Source organism: Bombus fervidus, chromosome 8 (assembly GCF_041682495.2).
Source record: "Bombus fervidus isolate BK054 chromosome 8, iyBomFerv1, whole genome shotgun sequence".
Lineage (NCBI taxonomy): Eukaryota > Metazoa > Arthropoda > Insecta > Hymenoptera > Apidae > Bombus > Bombus fervidus.
In genome coordinates, this window is record NC_091524.1 from 12538827 (window position 1) to 12559878 (window position 21052).

At 34.5% G+C, this 21052-nt stretch overlaps 1 protein-coding gene across 1 annotated transcript in view; it reads left to right on the forward strand.

Annotated features, from left to right (window-relative positions):
* LOC139989697 (uncharacterized) overlaps positions 1 to 21052 on the forward strand; it is a 104033-nt gene that overhangs the window by 63946 nt on the left and 19035 nt on the right. The window contains exons 2-3 of the mRNA XM_072008218.1: positions 5399 to 5501; positions 17460 to 17593. Coding sequence (XP_071864319.1) covers positions 5412 to 5501; positions 17460 to 17593 — 224 coding nt within the window. The 5' untranslated portion in view covers positions 5399 to 5411. The remainder of the gene's footprint in view (positions 1 to 5398; positions 5502 to 17459; positions 17594 to 21052) is intronic.

A 21052-nucleotide genomic window follows, 5' to 3' on the forward strand; every position in this document is an offset into this window, starting at 1 on the left:
GACTCACGGCATGGAAAACGAAACGCGAAAATTCCGGCAACGTGATGCAGCGAACTTGATTTGAAGATTGGTCGCGATCCGAACGACCCGAGCGATTTCGTGGTCGCGTTCGGTCGAACGCTCGCAGGCACATCGGTCGACGCTAATGATCCGTATCGGTGATCCCGTTAGCGTTGCCACCTCCGGACCATCTTTACTTCCGCCTCTAACCCACGCTTCTTCCACCATGCACTAGCTAGAGCATCTTACGTTTCTGGAATTTTCCGTTTGGTGCCATCCAAGAGCGAATTTTCGTACTTTATTCTGTCACTGTTACTTTCTGGTTCGTGTTTAATATTTGGGATTTAACCACGCAAGTTGAAAATGTGGTACCATATTTCTTTCGTGTTTCTGGAATTGTCTGTCTGGTATTTACATTTTATTCTGCCGTCGTTATTTTTTGATTTACGATCAAGGTTTGTTAATATATATGATGGTTAGTGATGTGATAATTTCTTTCGTATTTCTGGAATTCTTTGTTTGGTGCAATTTTAAAGCGTACTTTCATGTTTTACCATTTTTATCATTGTCTTTTTTTTCTGATTGATGGCTACTATTTGAAGTTTATGAAATTTTCTGTTGAAACGAAAATTAACAAAATACGACTCATGTTAGAATCATGTTACGTTTAAGTGGATGTGCGATAAATACCGCTTCACGTTTATTCATTTAATTCAGAAAAATTGTACACGCTTGTGAAATTTCACATGTGGCAACGAAATACATATTTTCTGCTTTGTTCTCGGTTGCGTTATTGCTATATCGTAATTTAGATCGCTTAAAAAAGATTATCGTACAAATTTGTTGATCCGTTCATAAATAAATACCTATGTAGATGTATTTTTCTGAATAAAATATATTACTATTACTATAGAATATATGAAATTGTAAATATGTTAAGAGAAATTTTACTTGTAGATTGGCAGATAATATAAAGATAAATGCGCGAGTAGGTGTTCTAAGGTTTTGAATGAGTAATCGTAGAGAGCGAAGGTCGAACGAATCAAACGCAAGTAGTTCAGAAGCTTAGGAATATAATGCCGTAAATAACTACTGATTAATCTTTTTAATTTCCGTGTAAACGTTCTTAATCTTTAGATGGAGAAGCGAATAAAAATTTAAAATGACTCCAAAATTAATTCGATTGCGGGTCCAAGTTCCAGTAAAATCAATCTGTTGCATTAAGGCGCTATTCTTCGTTAATACCTTAATCCTCGAATTCGTGGCATTTAAACAATCCATCGAAACGTAATACGTTATTGTTCTTTTACAAATTATTAATTGAATAAAATACAAATGTATTTGTTTTCAATAAAACTGAGTACTAAATCTTTTTTACAAAACCAGCAGAGTAAATATACTCCATCGTCAATGAACAATAAAGGGAAAATTTGCCCTATAGAATATTCGATTCTAAAAGGATAAGTTTAAGTTGAAACACGCCAGAATCTGAATCATCGTACGTTCTACTTCTTTAACATTCTTCGATCTCGTAACAGTAGGGTGCGTCCAGGAAGCGACGTTGCTTCTTTTACGAAATCCTGCGCCAAAGTTTCGCAACATTATTCCTCGCCGATTCACTTTCAAACATACGAATTGTCCAAGAGAATAAATTCTATAAAATATCCGATGGTGACTCGTACGAAACTTCGTTGGTTCGCGTTGCAAAATAACGTTTCGTCAGACGCAAGCTGGTCGGAAAGGTGGAAAACCGAGTTGCGGTGCGCATCATTTCAATATAATAAGCGGATCGTGCGTTAGATGAGGGGCAAGGCTAATGTTGGTAGATGGTTCTCTAGCGATTAAGCGGAAAGCTAGTCTTATAATTCCACGGTATTTCGCGGTAAGTATGATTGAACGCGAAATGATAAATAGCCAACGAAACTTTCATACAAAAAGAATCTAATTGCAGGTATCTGCCGGTCGTAACGCAATCGCTGACGCAGTACCACGGTGAAGGTTTTCTAACGCGACAGCTTGACATTTTCATGTTGGCTACACGAAACAGAGTCGTTAAAACTGCGAAATCGAATAGAGTCATTCACCTTGATTTCGTCGGACGAAGTTAAGTATAAAATGTGCGAAGTAAACCATGAGGTGAAAGAATTTATGAAGACATTTATAAGATTATTCTACTGATCATCTTTGCTTGTATCAAATTATATATTGTTAGTTACATAATTACATGAAATGTCGTATAATAGTTCATAATTATTGTGGGTATAATAAAGTTTACGATAGTTAATTATATGTATAAAATTAATTCTATAAAATTAGCTATTAATTACATATTATCATACAATATATCATATAATTTCGTTTTTTATGGCAGATCGGGATCGCAATATAGCAATTGATCGGAATATCAGTTACTGAAGTATTTATAAGGAAAATAGTACCAAAAATATTTTTTCCACAAAATACATATATAATACTACCGCACTGGCGTCAAGAGTAAGAAAAAGAATGGTTTCAACAACCTCAGTATAGTTTCTATTAGATTAAAATACAAGGGCATTGCAGTGTTGAATATGCACTTTATCGACTGCCATTGTATTCACGATGCTTTTCTGAGTTAATATCGCGAAGAAAATGACAAACGACACGATATTTTAAAAATTCGATGCCGACGCTATAAACACGCTACAGAACGCTAGAATATCTCAATCTGACGTACTGCTGCAAATCGTAAAACAAAATGTGAAATCTTTTTCTGCATCTAATAAATATTCATACGCTGTTATTACACAAAAACAATAAATTCCATATCTAATCTTCCATCTATATGTTTATTACGGCCATAATCTATTTAACAAAATGTATTATTACCTATAGTATAAAGAAATAAACGATCTATAACTATACACGTATAACGTGATAAATTGTAGTTGCAGATATTTAGAAAAACTTGCTTCTTCACAATAAAAAACTAAAAAAAGGAACGAATCATTTAATATCATATTGCTATATAATTTAAGATAATTCTTATCAAACCTATTAACATTTACTTATCTGAAACATTCTTTTTTTCTGTATAGTTATTAAAGAATTACGATGCATCGGAGAATAATTTAATTAAACGTAACTTCTGTTAATAATTATTTTATTAAATCAACAACTAATAAAAGGGTAAAATAATCAACAAAACAATGTAACAACCTATCATTTCCACGTTGCAAATATTTACATGTATATACGTATCGATAAATCTTCGTTCTCTCGTTAAAGCTCTATCCGCAATGCTACTTGCAGGACCGATCATCGATTTCCATAATTGCGCGATACCTTCTCCGAACATCCGATCGATTTTAACGCAATTAAAATAATTCAGTGAAAGCCACCAGACAATGCCGGGCAGTCGTAGCCGTTCGAACGTCACCGCGAAATTAATTACGAATAATTACCGAATAATCTCGCTGTCGGCGGTATCGTTAAGGTCGATGCGCGTACGAGAAGCTCCAAGTGCGTCCATTGTTTCCGCGAGACGCATTGTATTGTTACGAGTTTTCGCGTGGGTTTTGCCGCGCGCCGATCTTCTTCTAATTGCATTAAGCACAGTCCCCGTAACGAAATAAAAAAAAAAAAAAAGAAAAAAAGAATGAAACGGACGGAGGTAGACAGTGAGATAGGGAAAAGAAGGAAAAAGGAAGTTGATTTGCTGCTGCGCTTGGCACGCAACGTTTAGAGACGTTTAATTGCACCTGGAAGCATCGAGGAATTGTTCTCTCGTTGTCTCGTATGATTCATGGCCACTCATGCGACGAACAATGTGTACAAAACTCGCGCGTTGTTTCGCTTTAACCACTTAACCTCTTGCTCTCTAATCGGAACCTCGTTACGCAGCTTCTCTTCTAGTTGTTTTATGAGTTTTATTATCGATCGGATTTGGTAACACCGTTTATATGTTTGATGTGTTCCAATACTTGGAAACACAGAAATTTTTCTATTGAAATTCAATTTTATCATTTTTATTAAAGTTCAATTAAATATTTTGTAGTTTGTACAGCTTTTTTCCTTCTAGTACCTCATTTATATTTATTGTGAATTTTCCTTTCTAATATTTGTTCACGACGAATCAATAATGGGTGTCAATAATTGATAACTGTTAGCAATTATATTATTCTTCCGACGAATAACTTTCAAAATGTCTATAATTTTATCGAAGACAGGAACGCTTTATATAATCGAATACTTTAAAGATAGCGATGTCGTACTCGTGACGATTTAACTTTTCTACCATTTGGAAATCCACAGCAGTAGTTGTATTTATACAAAGTATCTAAATGTCGTATATTTTATATACACGTATATAATATAGATGCAGTAATTTAGTTACAAAATTTCTAATATATTTCATGATTTTAAAGCATGTATTATTTTATAGAGTGCATGTTAATTATGAGCAAACTGAGACAACTCATAATCACTCTACTCTATAACATTATGTAAATCAATTTTTTTCAATGCATATAATAGTAGTTTGTAACAATCCAATGATAACAGAAAGCTTATTATAATTCTTATTTTAATTGTTGCTATAAAAAGCTACGTTTAATTACAGGAATTTGGACAATATGTACGTTGCATAACACGAAATATGCAACTTGTCTAACTCCAATACAAGTCATACGTTCTATACAAATAATCAACCTGAAGAACCTGTCTTTCAGTGCTATATAACACCAGTTTCAAAAGACCAACCGAATCTCGATCTATCTCGCGAAACAACATAGATCTCTATCGATCTCCAAACTATGTACAGACTTACTGTTCTGTTATGCACACTTTCGAGGACTGCGTAGATTTAATCTATGTATGGGCTCCTAGTTTGTAATCTTTTTAGTTACCACTAAATATACATTTCGTAATGTATGTATACACGTACATATATCAGAATAAGTTACCTTTCAATTCCTTTTACATCATAACCTTTCAACGATTTCGTATTTACCTCTTATTTTCTGCATGTAGAATCTCGATTAGCAAAACGTTGATTAATGGGACGATCGATTATCGGAGTATCGATTAATGGAAAATTTGAGAGAATAGTTCTCCGTAATTGGAGAGGATAAATAGAAAGTAAAAGGAACTGTTACATTTTTATTCGATAAACTTTGTTTCTGTGTGGTTAACATTAATATTTAGAAAATAATTCGAAATCGAAATAAGTCTTTCGCATATGTTATCAGTATGAATAATCGTGATTCTTCTGTATAGACACGAACAAGAACAAAGCGACGATTTTATTTCTGCCAACGAATATACGTAACACTTTAAATAGAATTAAATTACAATTTTGTATGACGGAAAAGTAAGAGATTACGAGTAAATTTAATTGTTCTTGATTTCTATGTTTCAGATATTTTGGAGAAATGGGACTGGCAGAGAGAGAAGCCGAAATGCAGGAGTTAGAAACCTCAAGACCCGGTCGATCGCGAGACCTTTTCGGCGTGCAGCTCGAGGTAATTGCCTCTGAAATATTTGTACTATATCAATACGATCTCAATGACGATATTATACGATGTCGGTATCATTAGTCATAACGTTATACGTTACAGTTGTGCTATTTCATATCCTGAATTAAAATAAGAGAAACAGATTGGAAAGAAAAATAATAAATTTCGAACGACATATAATTCTTGCGAATGACCCAGTTGCAAATATTATAATCTAATCAATATTATTTCAACATAAAGTAGTAAATGTACACTGTGACACTGAATAAACAGCATAAAAATACTCCTACACCAAATTAAATTTGTTTCTCTCTCGACAAATTCTTCGAGTTCCTGTTCGCAACTGCAATTTTATGAAACAGTATTTGCAATCTAAACAACTTAAATTCATTAGGAACAGAATTAGAAGAAGATCGAGAATGAACTGATATATTAAAGTAGTAGATCGAATATTTCAACTCTTATTCTATGGTCAACACAATTGTGTAAAGGTTCTCACAACTAACGCTTAATAAAATTATTTTGAAGGCAGGTGTTTTAAAAAAGGCGTCTAACTCAGCTCCGACTCCGGTATCCTTGTCGAGGTCAGAAACAAATTCGATCCGGAATCGATAGCCCATTCACCGTACAAGGTGGTGGGTTGCAAATTCAATAGTCACTTTTGCCAAGAGTGTGAGTATAGGCCAGTGAGAGGCACGACCCAGAAAGCATAGTACATACTACTAAAACAAATGGCTACTTGAAACCGAAGAAACCAAAGAAAGTCTGTTGCACTCTCTTTCTTCCTCGATCGATCGATTCGTCGATATCGCCTTTCTCTGTCTAATTATGCTTCCAAAGATCTGGATCAATAAATTAACCATTTCCGGAATCATTTCTCAACTTAGGATCTTCCAAATTGAAGCAGTTCTTCTCGAATTTTAAAAATTATTAATAGACTCAGGATTTTATTGAATTTTTTTTTTGAAGAAAATTGATCGTCGAAATAAAATAATGTCTTAAGAGTGAAATAAAAGCAAGAAAATAAAAAAGAACAGAAAAGTGAACAGTGGAGAAAAATACTATGAAAATTTTATGAGATTACGTCCCAACCGATATAAATTTCTTTTATTCTACACCTCCTACATACATTCCCGTCACAATATTCCTTGACACACATTTTTTACCATAAACTTGTCACATTATTCGATAGGCTTTTTTATTTTTTAACTATCTTTCCATAATCTCTCCTTTTGCCTAGAATTTTTCTCTAAGACATCCTTCTACTATCTTAATCGCAATTTATTCATTTATTGATGTTGTTTCCGCTTCATCGTAACTGCCACTCTAATTAACGGAGAAAGGTAACAAAACACAGTTCACGAAGCAAAAAGTTTGCGTGGTAGTATCGTGGCAATGCATTTTCACTTCCGGTTTCTTGCGATCGATTTTCATCAGAGGCGATCGATCGTACATTTTAGAAAGGCATCACCTTTCTCTTCCATAGAACCGATCGACGAAAAGGTGGTCGAAATTGGAAAGCCCTGCCGGTCACGCAGAATCAGTCGATCGTACATAATTCTTTGGTTTCGCGCCGTTTCGAGCACCTGCAATCGATTTTCATCCGGCCTCGTTGCCAATCTTTACGTCGACGTTTTATATCTACCCATTCCACGCTTCAACGACCATAAAAATCGTTTCACAATGTTTCACCTTTATCGTGATTGCGTAATTTTGGGGAGAAGTTTTACCTTCGAATGAATTTTCTATTACAGTTTCATTATTCGATCTTTTCTCTAAAAAGTTAAATGTCAATTACATAGATTACCGAGATTAACGAATCTACAAAAAGCGAAGATGATCAATTTAGTTTCTAAACGTTAATTTACAATTGCCGACACGATTACAGGTACAATTCACAATAAAATGATTTAAACAAATCGTTAATCATGTTCTACTCTTCAAACGTATGTTTGCTATTGTATTCGAACACTAAATGTTGCAAACCTTTTTACACGACTGAGAAATCTATCATTTCGAGTGCAATAACCTATAATATTTCTTTGCTCATTTGCAATAAAATTTAAAGAGAATTCTTCCGTAATAACCAATATTTAGAAGATCAATAAACCGTGAACGCGTATGAACTTCAATTACGAAAGAAGCTATATATATTTAATATTGAGCACATTTTCTGATAATAAAGTAAGCTTAACTTTCTTCCCCTCTTTCTGTCTTCCAAGACAAGTTTTTGTTATCGGATGGCAACATCATCGCGAAGAATTTGCGACATTATCACGTGTTTTCTCTCTGTAACTTGATCACGGATAAACGAAACAGCGTAATTTCGTTTTTGCCACAATCTTACCTTTCTCCGGAGATTTCTTAATAATTCCCTGTCATGAAACGTAACGATCAACTAACTCGCCTTTATCCCGATCCAAGGATTAGATCCACGCTACTTTTTACGCCAGTTTTCCATTTATGTAGCAGACATACTATCAGGATCAAGCCTTTCTATATTCTTACAAAAGTGATTAGATTAGTTTGTTCCAACTTACACCGGTTAACGGTTACTTCGTTTAGATAATATAATCGTCGAGTAATCGACGACTTCCCGTTTCAGCTGACCGATCAGTTTTTTGTCATCAAATATCGTTGAATAATTAGCTTCTTGCGCGTCCGAATATAACCCGACTAGAGTTACGTTTCACCTTCTAAATATTTTACTTTCATTATTTTACATATTTTCACGTATTATATATACATTCTATATATTTCTGAACGTTAATGCACGAACATTCGTAATGTACCGATCAATATTCGCCACTTACAAAAATACGATATCGCGCGCCCTTCATCTACATAAAATTCATTTACTTAGTCCATGTACATCTGCCACTGTATGTACCAATGTTATCTTTCTTCAAAATCAGTATAATACAACCCTTCGTACACGAAATGAAAATAGGAAGCCAAGAAGGCACGCAGAAACCTCCTGGTGACAAAGTTAATGATCGTTAAAGGAGGCTAATGCATAGAAGACGCGAAAAAGAAAACGCGAGAAAGAAATAAGATAAGAAGAGAGGAAGACGCGCAAGAAAGCAGGGCTAAGGGAGTCTGGAAAAGGAAGAAAATAACCGCGGAGAGACCAGAAGCAGAATGTTTCGCGACGAGCTTCATGAATTATCGAACAAACAGATGTTATGCGATGGCAGGGCCACAGTGGCCGTTCTAACATAATTTGATCGACCGAGCAGATATACCAGGCCCTGAATAAAATGTTACCCTTCGCTTCTATCGTAATCACCGATGAGGCTTTATTAATTGCCCTGCAATATGGCGCGAGTCTAATTAATCGCGACGCGGCTCATTATAAACGACACGGCTTAATGCCCGGCGAGCGAACATCGTGTCGCGTCCCGATTCAATCGACCCCTGGTAGCTTTAATCGCCACGATGTATACCACGGGGTAATGTCGAGTCACGAGATCATTAAATCGTCGATCAGCTGTAATGCGTGAGTCTACGTGGTCGACTTGGATCCGATGCGAGAAATTGTAGAATGGATGTGTACTTGGTTGAGAAGAGGTTTCATGCGATGTTAGAGTTTCGTTTAGCTGAATTCCATTTGCTCGAACGAAATTTTAATTAATTTCAGAGCAACTGATTTTCTGCCAGTTGAATCGACGTATCTAAACGCCAAGTCCTATAAGACGAATGAAAAATGGTAAGCAGTGGGAAAAATTGGCGAAATGTTATTATATAAACTGTTTGTCTTCCGACAAGTTCGCATAAATGAGATTCTACCGAATCGATATCTTTTTAAAAAAAAAAGACAGAACTGAAGATCCTTTTGATCGACCTAATGTATTCTCCAACTTTCATCCGCAACGTCTCAAACGTTCTCTTTCATACGACAGAATAAAACTTACGGTGGCGCGAGTCAAGATATCGAGAATTTGGATTTAATTATTTGAAAATTTAGAAGCACACGATACATCGATCAACCACGACAAAAGCTTCATCGTTAGTCATGTTATACGTTAGTCATGTCTATCGCGTTTCGTTTTCACGGTTTGAAGAAATGTATTAAGAGTTATTACATAATTATTAAGAATTAATAGGAGTATCACACCACTGGAATCTTCAGTCCTTCATATTTTTCGAGTTATCTTCCCTACAAATATATATATATATATATATATGTTCATAATCACGAAAGAGTTAAAAAAGCAACTTCGAACCTATTTCCTAGAACCTACAAGAAGCTCAAAGTTTTTGCCTATTCAAAAACGCATCAACGTACCAGAACGACAACGAAATTGTGGTCCAAACGACGTACAAACCACAAGTGAGTTTGAAAAACGAATCGAACTCGATCGTGACGGTGGTCCATCATTTTGATCGCGGTGTTTATGATAATACGTCGCGTAAAAGTGAAAACAGTCCTGGGTTCATGGAAGCGTAACCGGATAATGGCGCGACCGATGCGCCATGCACCGACCAAAGAAATTACGACATCCGTCATAATAATTCTTTTCCCATCGCCTTCCTCCACCTCCTTTCCTTTTCGTCGATTCGATTAAATGTCATTTTGCAAATGCCTGAAACCGCGCTCGTCGGACGGCTATCGATTAATCGCGTTTACGGAAGGTCTGCCAACCGACGTGGAATGTTAGGTTGAAAATTCTCGACGATTCACTGGACTTCTTACTTCTTAATGATCGTATAATTGATGAAGTTTGCAGAAGACACGAATTGCGATATCGGTGATGAATGGATTTTTCGAAATAGCTTATCATCTGGCATTATCGGAGGAAATTTCTGAAGACTGTTAATGCAGAAACACGACGAAGTTCGAGCGAGTTTCATTTAGTAGACTGGGATGTTTATGCAAATTTAGATTGTCGAGTACATAATTAAGGAAATAAAATCTCAATAGAAATTTAATTCATCCTCTAAATATTATATTTGGGAATATAATTTGCTTTGAATATTTCCTATATTCTTGCATGTTATATGCAGCTTGTACGATTAAATTTTTCACTGTTCTTTTATTAGCACAGATGGAAGTATGAAAGAATTACAAAGCAGAGAAAGACTTCTTCAAAATATAATGGTTTAGAGTATGCTTGCTATTTTTGGAGGAAATTTGTTAAAATTGTCGATAGCAAAATATACGTATAACGAAGTTCGAATATGTTTCATTAGCATAAATGAAAGTGTTAAGAAGACACACGAGAATAATTATAATATAGTTGTAACAATAACTAAATTTACGTGCAATTGATATAATCAACCAGGTATGTATATAAGCATCGAAGAAACAGGAAAATCGTAATTTAGTTGAAAAGAAACTTGGGTATCTTGGAGATAAAAATATAAATTTACATTTATCAACATCCGCTTCTAAATGTTACTCTGACCCAAGCGATCATGATATAACTGGGAAACATTTTACACATACGTATATCCCAATAAATCTTGAGTGTATACACACTCGTTTCAAATGCCATAAACGCACGTCTCAATTATCCCCTATCTTTTCTCCGTCTCCATTCAACAATCAGTTGTCCTGACAGCGGACGATGCAACAAAAAGTTACCGAGACTGGCGGATGCACCGGCAAACGATCGTCTAAGTCCTAAGTGACGCGGAAATATATTTTATTTCCCTTCTCTGCTTGCTTTTTGCTAGTTCGCGAAGGTTAGTGTTGTCGTTTCACGGTTTACTCCTTTCATCGCGGATAATTTCGTTCGTTTCGCTCCTCTAGCAGCCATTTGCCTCGAGACTTTTGTCATTACGTACGACAAAAGGAAATACGTCCGTAAGGGAACAGGTTTAATCCTTTCACTGCTTACCACAATAACTAAATAGGGTCGAAAAAGGTATTCACCATTTTCAATCGACTATTTTCAGAATATTACATTTGTGCATTTTTTCGCCAAAGTCGAAGCGTTTACGTAACATGACAAAATAACATTCGTAGTTACACTATCGGTAATAAATAATTATACAAAACCCTTTTTTCCATAATAAATAGGAGGCTGGGAAACGAAGAGGAAAGTGAACATTCATACAAAAATGTAAAGAAAACCAAACTAATAAATATCAGGACACGTGGATCATCTTTAAAATAATATTAGTGAAATTTTTATTATCAACAAAATTACCAATTACAGTTTACCGATGGAATAAATAACATTTGAAGAGAAAGATTTTGCAAAATACAAGATCTCTGATTATTCCTTTTAACGAAAAATTATAAAAACAAATCGATGATCTACACCTAACTTGTAATTTGTTGTGCGAAAGGATTCTACTAGTATTTAGAACAAGTTGTACGCTTTCCGTTGCTTTTATATTATATAATTATCTTATTATAAATTTGTCATCGCATATTCGCATCATTTGTGTTTTCACGTAGCGAAAAATATTATTTGTTAGAGTGTACGTGATAAATAAACGTAACAACTACACAGGCATCCTGGTGTTTATGGTCTGCAATGGTGATTATTTAATTTAATAAAATGTTAATTCGTATTCGCCACAGATAATGCACGTCATAGTTAAGATACTATTTGGTACGCTTTGTCGTTAAGGTGTTAATCGAGGCCGTAACGGAGCGATTTTTCTCGCATCGCTTTTTCCGCGATCGGAAAGTCCAACCGATCGATCGAATCGCGAACGAGGTCGAGTTATTTTTGCACCGGTTGCAATTTCACGAAATTCGATCGGACTTCGCGGTGCATTTGCATCGTGGCTCGTTTTTCTGATGGCTTTTGATTTGTTTTTTTTTTTTTTTTTTTTAAGAATTTTGTTTCGTAAGTCTGTCGAGCGATGGTATGAAATCGATGCTTGTAATTTTTGTCGTTGACAAATAACGATCAAATTATATATGAATATTTAATAAATATTAACAAGAAAATTGTGTTTGTGGTTTCTGGAGTAATAAAGAATCGTTACTGGGAAGAGATCGTAATTGAAACGTCAGTCAATACATTTTGACTGTGATTTTGTCAAAGGAACGAAACAAATAATTTATGGTTTCGATATAATAATTATACGTGTGAAATGGAAAACGTTTGCACGAGAAAAAACGATATAATTGTTAGTAATACGAAATGAATATTGGAGTAAAATGAAAATTGATATTTGATATAGCAAGTAATAATATACATCAACGATATCTTGATCAGCAATATTCGATAGTCGAGATGTTGATATTTTAATATCCGTTGATTAAATATTTTTTATTCTTCCAACACTAAAAGTCTTTAAAATCTTACGATCTTTTTAAAGAATCTACGTATGTAGAACGGTTGATGATAGTCTACTATACTTGAAGGAATATGCTATGAGTAGAAATAGAATGCTTTTAAGGGTTACGAGAGGTCGAGGGAGACATCGGAAAATGTAAGTAGAATGTTTCCACGTGGATGCATTAAGGTCAAGCTAGGTCACTGACCAAGAACTTACGTTCTTTAAAATGAGATCTTACATTCTTTAATACATCGATGTAATTTGTCGTTTCTCGTAAAAAAAAAGCGTCGATTTATTTATGTCAAAGTTTCGTCAGTTCAGAAAGTATTTTAATTTCAATATTGTAAAATGGCAGACGTATCTAAATTTCTAAAATCACACGGAATCTTCTTCCACGAATAAAATGATAGAGGACGATGGAAGAAATTTAATTATAATATACCGACAGTTCGTAAAAAGAATTAACAGATAAAAGAATAAAATATACGAATACGATAAACGCAATAGTTTCGAGTTAGATGATAGGCAGAGTTTATTTAAAGTGTCTTGAAAAATTCAAACGTCCAGGTATTTAAATTTACATATCAGACTTCAAGGAGCGTCCATTTCCCGTAATAAAACGCACGTTAAACCTTCATCCATGAAGGAAGACAGGTTTTCTCTTTCATCAACGAACGCTTATGTTTGTTTAAGCATGCGAAAGACCATCGTCACGATGACAAGAGAAAGAAGAAGGAGAAGAGAACGAAGAATAATAAAGACGAAGCAGGAACAATTTGCCTGGTATCGATAGTTGTTGCTTTTTCCTGAAAACGAACAGTTAGAAATATGATTCGGCAGGATGTCTGTCGAAATGCGAGTTTACGTAATTCTTTAATTACGCCCTTCCTATAGTCGCTACGCTAAAAGACGATTACGAAGATCTAAGCTATTATCCTGTCTGTCGTAATCCGATATCCTTGTTAGTTCGATGGAAAAAGAAACTGTTATACCCAATATGGAGAATTATATCTTTAATAATCTGCGTAGCCGAGTAACGTCACTCAGCTGCCAGTTGATCGTAATAACTGATTTAGTGAGAAATATCTTCCTCCTCTGTTTCATCCTATATCGTACGAATAAAACTGTTTTGCAAGTTGGGAAGTTTAATTTTCCATTCGTTTTTCTTTCGTCGATCAACGCCATCGATGAACGATCGAATGAAGACGTCTGTCGAATTAAAAATTATTGCACTTAGTTGATTGTTAATTGCACCGTAGGAAGAAATTGGACGATAAATGTAGGAAGAAATTCGAAGTAGCTCAGTAATGTAAAATAATACAGAATTTTAAAGGAATATGTAGATAAAGTTTATAAACGGGTATATTGTACGTATTTTTAACGTAATTAGTTAAATACCATTATATTTTTATCTTACTTAGTGATTTTACGTTCTTAATCTGATGTTTAATTGCAGTGAAACAATATTTCTATCGAAAATATTCAAATTTGCATACGAAAATTCGCATATATTAGGTTGTCCGAAAAGTGTCTTTCTTTTTATTGTACGTATTTTTAACGTAACTAGTTAAATACCATTATATTCTTATCTTACTTAGTGATTTCACTTTGTTAATCTGATGTTTAATTGTAGTGAAATAATATTTCTTCAATTTGCATGTATTAGGTTGTCCGAAAAGTGTCTTTCTTTTGATTGTACGTATTTTTAACGTAACTAGTTAAATACCATTATCTTGTTATCTTACTTAGTTGACTTTACTTTGTTAATCTGATGTTTAATTGCAGTGAAACAATATTTCTATCGAAAATATTCAAATTTGCATACGATAATTCGCATATATTAGGTTGTCCGAAAAGTGTCTTTCTTTTTATTGTACGTATTTTTAACGTAACTAGTTGAATACCATTATCTTGTTATCTTACTTAGTTGACTTTACTTTGTTAATCTGATGTTTAATTGTAGTGAAATAATATTTCTTCAATTTGCATGTATTAGGTTGTCCGAAAAGTGTCTTTCTTTTGATTGTACGTATTTTTAACGTAACTAGTTAAATACCATTATATTCTTATCATACTTAGTTGACATTACTTTGTCAATCTGATGTTTAATTGCAGTGAAATAATATTTCTATCGAAAATATTCAAATTTGCATACGAAAATTCGCATATATTAGGTTGTCCGAAAAATGTCTTTCTTTTTATTGTACGTATTTTTAACGTAACTAGTTAAATACCATTATATTCTTATCTTACTTAGTTGACTTTACTTTGTTAATCTGATGTTTAATTGTAGTGAAATAATATTTCTTCAATTTGCATGTATTAGGTTGTCCGAAAAGTGTCTTTCTTTTTATCGCACGTATTTTTAACGTAACTAGTTAAATACCATTATATTCTTATCATACTTAGTTGACTTTACTTTGTTAATCTGATGTTTAATTGTAGTGAAATAATATTTCTTCAATTTGCATGTATTAGGTTGTCCGAAAACTGTCTTTCTTTTGATCGCACGTATTTTTAACGTAACTACTTAAATACCATTATATCCTTATCTTACTTAGTTGACTTTACTTTGTTAATCTGATGTTTAATTGCAGTGAAACAATATTTCTATCGAAAATATTCAAATTTGCATACGAAAATTCGCATATATTAGGTTGTTCGAAAAGTGTCTTTCTTTTACAGACATGTCTTTTATAACGACGCATCTTTATACAAACACGAAACCTAATCAGTCAAACGTTGTGATCTTCATCTTGGTAGAACAAAATGGATCATACGTAATTCGATAAAATAATATAAAATGGAAGATGTTGTGCATTATTTCCTCATAAAGCGAAAGAAACTTTTCGAACGACCTAATGTAAACCGAAATCAATTCGGCTAAATTCAAATATTTAATATCTTTGCAACGATATCATTTTCGAAAGAATAAAATTCTAGTCATCGCGAATGATCATTGACGTTCTTCTGTCCTTTCTACTCGATAGCTGACCACCATTCCACGAGTCAATATCTCGTACTATCGAAGCTCTGCTGCAACTGATAACAGCCTTTCGATCCACTTGACGCGAAAATGTGATGTCACGATAAAGTTTCCTGGATTACTGGCTAAAGTGAGTGTTGCCCAACTACAACAAACGATACCATATCGCAGTTTGTTAACAGCTCGAAAGTATACGCTGTTTCATTGCCTTGTTTTCTCCTATTGTCCAATGAACGCGCACGATCCCTCCTTTTCCCTAGACCTTTCGAAAAGCTTTTTTATGTTTGGATTATACTTTTGTCTTGCAAGTATATCAGAAATACTCTTTTAATGATTATTATATAATTCGTTGGATCCTCATAACTCTAACATAACAAATTTAAGTCCTGTTTTATGCAAAATGTTCGAATCCAATTAATCTTCGATTGGTCATTTGTTAATAATACAACTTTAATCGCCTCTGAACCATAGTTTATTTTGAATACCTAACTTCATTAATTTTCCAAATTCGCCAGAATTAATCAATCCTGTAGTCCAATTTCCAACTCTATAAATTATTTCAGTTTCCATTTTCACTCCATACAATTAGCACAGATTTATTCATTCGCCACAACACAAATACGTTCTACTATCATTCACCGGAAGTTCACCACGACGCTTACCACGGTAAACATCTCAAATCCACAGGAAAGATATAAACTCGGCCAATCTCGGATTCGCATAATCTGGGAATAATAAATCACACAGTCGTAAGAAATTCAGTGGTTTAAACCAATTACGAGACGCATTCGCATGCAGGTTAAACTAGTAGATCGCGTATTCGCGTCTTATGCCGCTTGTTCTCGTATCTCCTCGAATATATCTAGGCAAGTTCCACGTATTTCAGCGAGGTACGTGGCCGTAGACACACACGTGGATGCACCTACACCCGGTACATCGCCGTGCAAACGTTGCATGCACCTAGAGAAGAACACGACCAAGAAACGGAGACCACGAGATCGTTATCGCGCTAAACAGGAAAGCAAATTTCGCGCCACGCTCGATCCTTCGTTCCTGGAAGAAGTTTTCTAAGAAAACTTTTCTTCCCTCCCTTTACTTGTGCAAGGAATTATTCACCTTCCAAGTTCGTTTTTATGTATTGGAAGAAGGAATTATAGCATTGGAGATTACGGTAAGATCGAAGAGAACGCATCGGTAAAATTTTCGAATTGCGCGCCATGGGTTGCTTGGATAGATCGTTTTATCGATTTTCTAGTTCGTAAGATTTTTTTCGACGATTTATCTCTGTTATCGTCTGACGATTTGCGATCGATTGAGATTGGACTGATTATCGGTAAAAAAGAAAACTGTATGCAACGTGCGTTGTTCTCGACTGTTGGTGTTACGATATCGTTTGTGGGTAATGACACGTCTACCAGATATCGCATGAAATCCTATATAACGTCACGTCTGTATTTCGTTCGTAATACGTACCGTTTGTAGGTAATTAAGGGAAGAGAAGACATTATCATTTGCAGGATATATTACGTTTTCAGACAGTAATATCTAATAATTTACAACTTTTCTTAAATAAAATCATTTCTTAGTGTTTTCTGTATCGCCGTTTATAGCGAAATGAATTCCAATATACTTTCCATGATAGTAATCATTTACAAGATATTATCAAAATTTGATCATTCCTGAATGCTCAATGTTCAGAATTTCTAATTAGGATTTTATACTTTTTGTTGCAGGTTACCTCCTTGCTTTTGGAAGGGGAACGCAGAAAATTAGCGGTCCTCCAAAGAGAATTGCAAGTTGCACTCGAAGAAGGGGGAAGCGTAAAAGTTAAAGAGAAGCAGCGACAAGAATTGCTGCACGCCATATCGTAAGTAGAATTAGTACACGTTTAGTCCGACGAACTCTACTTACGATGTTATACGCACGTGTGCTTTTCTATCGACATGTAATATTTTTTTTACTATAAAAATGTTAATAAAAATACGATAATACAAGCACGAATGAAATAATTTTATATCGAATATACGAGGACTATCTTTTAATTTCCCTGTAGAAATTTAGGAACGAACATTTACACAAAATGAAATGTTATTCGAGTTCTATTAAATGCATTGTGTTTCTTATTAAAAGACTCGTCAAAGTTCTTTCGTCGCTTTATGATATTGGAGAGGAGAGTGATATTAATGATAAAAGCACATAAATACATACAAGTGAAATTTCATATTTATCTTTTAAATTGTTTCCTACATATGTTCTAAAATGCTCTCATCTTTTTCAGCGAAATATATTTTGAAATACGTTTAAAACCTATAACTGTTTAAACATATTACCACGCATTATGTTGCATTGTCGTACAGAATATTATCTTAACGCTAGAAGCGTGCAAAATTCAGAGAGATTGTCCATTGCTTTAAACACTTGTATCAATTCCGACATCGTCGGTGGCCCCTGTAGTATCATAACGAGTCTAACAGCTACCGCCGGTGATCCCAGAGGTAGTCAACGCGTTAACGATCTCTCATTTCATATTATGCCATTAAACCTCTATAAATAAACATTTGTCGATTAATGTAACGCGAAACGACTATCGAAAATCAACGCTTTTAATTCCTCTTAGACAAAACCTTTTTTCCATGATAAATAGGAGTCTGGAAAACGAAGGGGAAAGTAAAAATTCATATAAAAACGTAAAGAAAGCTTTATGTTAAAAAGTTACGCTCGGTGTATGGCGTGTCATTGGCGAAAATAATCGGCGAATTCTTTTCCCGGTCACGTCGTGTTTGAAACTTGTCTGGAAAAGCTATCGAAATGGCCGCGGTAGAACGAAAAACTCGACTAAGGAAACATTCATTTTGCCGAGCGGTAGCCTTCGAATAATATATTTTGCAAGTTGGCACCGGACCCTCGTAACATCAGCTCCGAGCTTCTCCTCCCAACCCTCTTTCCTCCAAATGGCAGAGAGGATTAACTCGTTCAAGATTTATTAGCGGCTGTCCTCCGGCGGACTAACAATTTGATCAAACTACCGTGGAATTATGCAGTTTCGTGTAGCTTCCGGCGCGAGTCGTCCCGAAGTCGATGCCGAAACTGCGAACTTGCAGCGCGTTTCGTCGCGCGTAAAGTACACCGCGATTAATGAATTTCCCGTCTCTACGATTACGCCCAGCTAATTTTGCGTCCTGACGTTTGCGTTGGATCTCGTTTCCACGGATTCTTCAGACTCGAGCGATATCCGTTCGAGTATCGGTGTTTGAACTGGAAAGTTGGCGAATCGGATTGAAAGGAGTAATTTTTGTAGTTCGAGAGGATAATTAAATGTAACAGATTGAAAATTTTAGTTGTAAATAGATTGCCGATGTTTACGTATTCATGGGAAATTGAAATGGGCAAAGATGATATAATCTTTTTCATTTTACAACTTCTTTCACTCAACGTAGACAAACTACACGCATTTTTCTGAACATATCCTATATAGCAAGTTTCGAATAACTATACGCTTTTCTTCCGCACCCCAATTTCAAGCCCTCGTATCAGTATCGCTTGAAATTCAAATCTAGAAACGTTCGGATCAAAGTTTCGTTTCTATATAATAGCGTAATAAAGATTGAAGTATTCGATTAGTTTAAAGGGGTTATAAGGCGGAAGAGCTATAAAGTATACTTATTTAAAGAATATATTAGGTTCATTAGATATATTAGGTTGTCCGAGAAGTTTCTTTCGTTTCATAAGATGATAGTAGATGAACAACAATTTCTGTTTTATATCATTTTATTGAATCAAGTGTGACCGATTTCGTCCTATTTCTATTATTATGTTCGTGTATAATTGTTGTTATTTCTGTATTCAGAGGTAGGATCACAATAGCTATTATTTTATTCCTTGGATAAATCTACCACACCGTTCCGAGCCAAAAAGCCTTTATTGCACTTTATTACATGGACCAGGGATAAAAACAAAAGAACATCTTAAACCTATCGATTAAATCTACCGATTGTATCTAGAACGATCTTCTAGTTACTGTTTATTGTAACTAACGCATCTGCATATGTATGGCGAGCACGAACTCATGCCATAATTTTCAACAATAATATATTCAATTTGATAGAAATAATTATTAATGCCTTATCGATGGAGAATTTCTGCCGTGAGTAGAAGTTCTTAGCGAATGATTTCGAATATTTTAGGATATGTTCAAGAGGTTCTGATTCTTGTTTCTAAATTATTTAGTTCACCTTGTTTAAATTATGTATTATTTGAAATATTTTTATATTAGGTTGTCCAAGAAGTTTTTTTCGTTTCAAGTGTGATCGATTTCGTTCTATTTCTATTATTATGCCCGTGTATAATTGTTGTTATTTCTGTATTCAGAGGTAGGATCACAATAGCTATTATTTTATTCCTTGGATAAATCTATCACACCGTTCCGAGCCGAAAAACCTTTATTGCACTTTATTACATGGACCAGGGATAAAAACAAAAGAACATCTTAAACCTATCGATTAAATCTACCGATTGTATCTAGAACAATCTTCTAGTTACTGTTTATTGTAACTAACGCATCTGCATATGTATGGCGAGCACAAACTCACGTTGTCATTTTCAACAATAATATATGCAATTTAATAGAAATAATTATTAATGCCTTATCGACATTTTTCGATGCCTTCGATGCTTGAGAAAACTAAAAGACCAGATGTAGAGTTTTCTTAGAAGCGATGACCGCTTCAACGCTATTTATATATGGATGGCGAGCGCGAACTCACGTTGTCATTTTCAACAATAATTCAATAAACTAATATAAAAGAAAAAATATTGTGCGTCTATTATTTCCTTATAAAACGAAAGAAACATTTCGGACAACCATATAAGTTTGGTATCTCTCCGTTTAAATTTCATAATACTTAAATTAATTAACTGCCAAAGTACTACCAGATATACATCTTGTAAAATATTCAAACAATTTGCGATTAAAGTTATACAAGATTGCAGAATATTTGTAGCGAAGTTGCGAAGGAATATTATAGGATCGAATTAAGAATTTGTATGTACGTTTATTTAATTATAAGATTTACTAGATTCCGAAACTTTATGCAACTCTGATCGGAGGAAATATTATTTACAGTGCAAGCCAACGAATATATAAATTCTACGCTGTACAGCTTATTATTTATGAAACGTTCCGTATCATTTTTAATTTCAGCTTTTGCTTGAAATACGAACAGCGACTTTCGTAGCTTGTTACGAAGTAAAATTGGAAAAAGGTGAGTCCATTCCTGAAACGACGTTCGTATATTATCATGCGCCGTGAATACGAATATTTAACAAA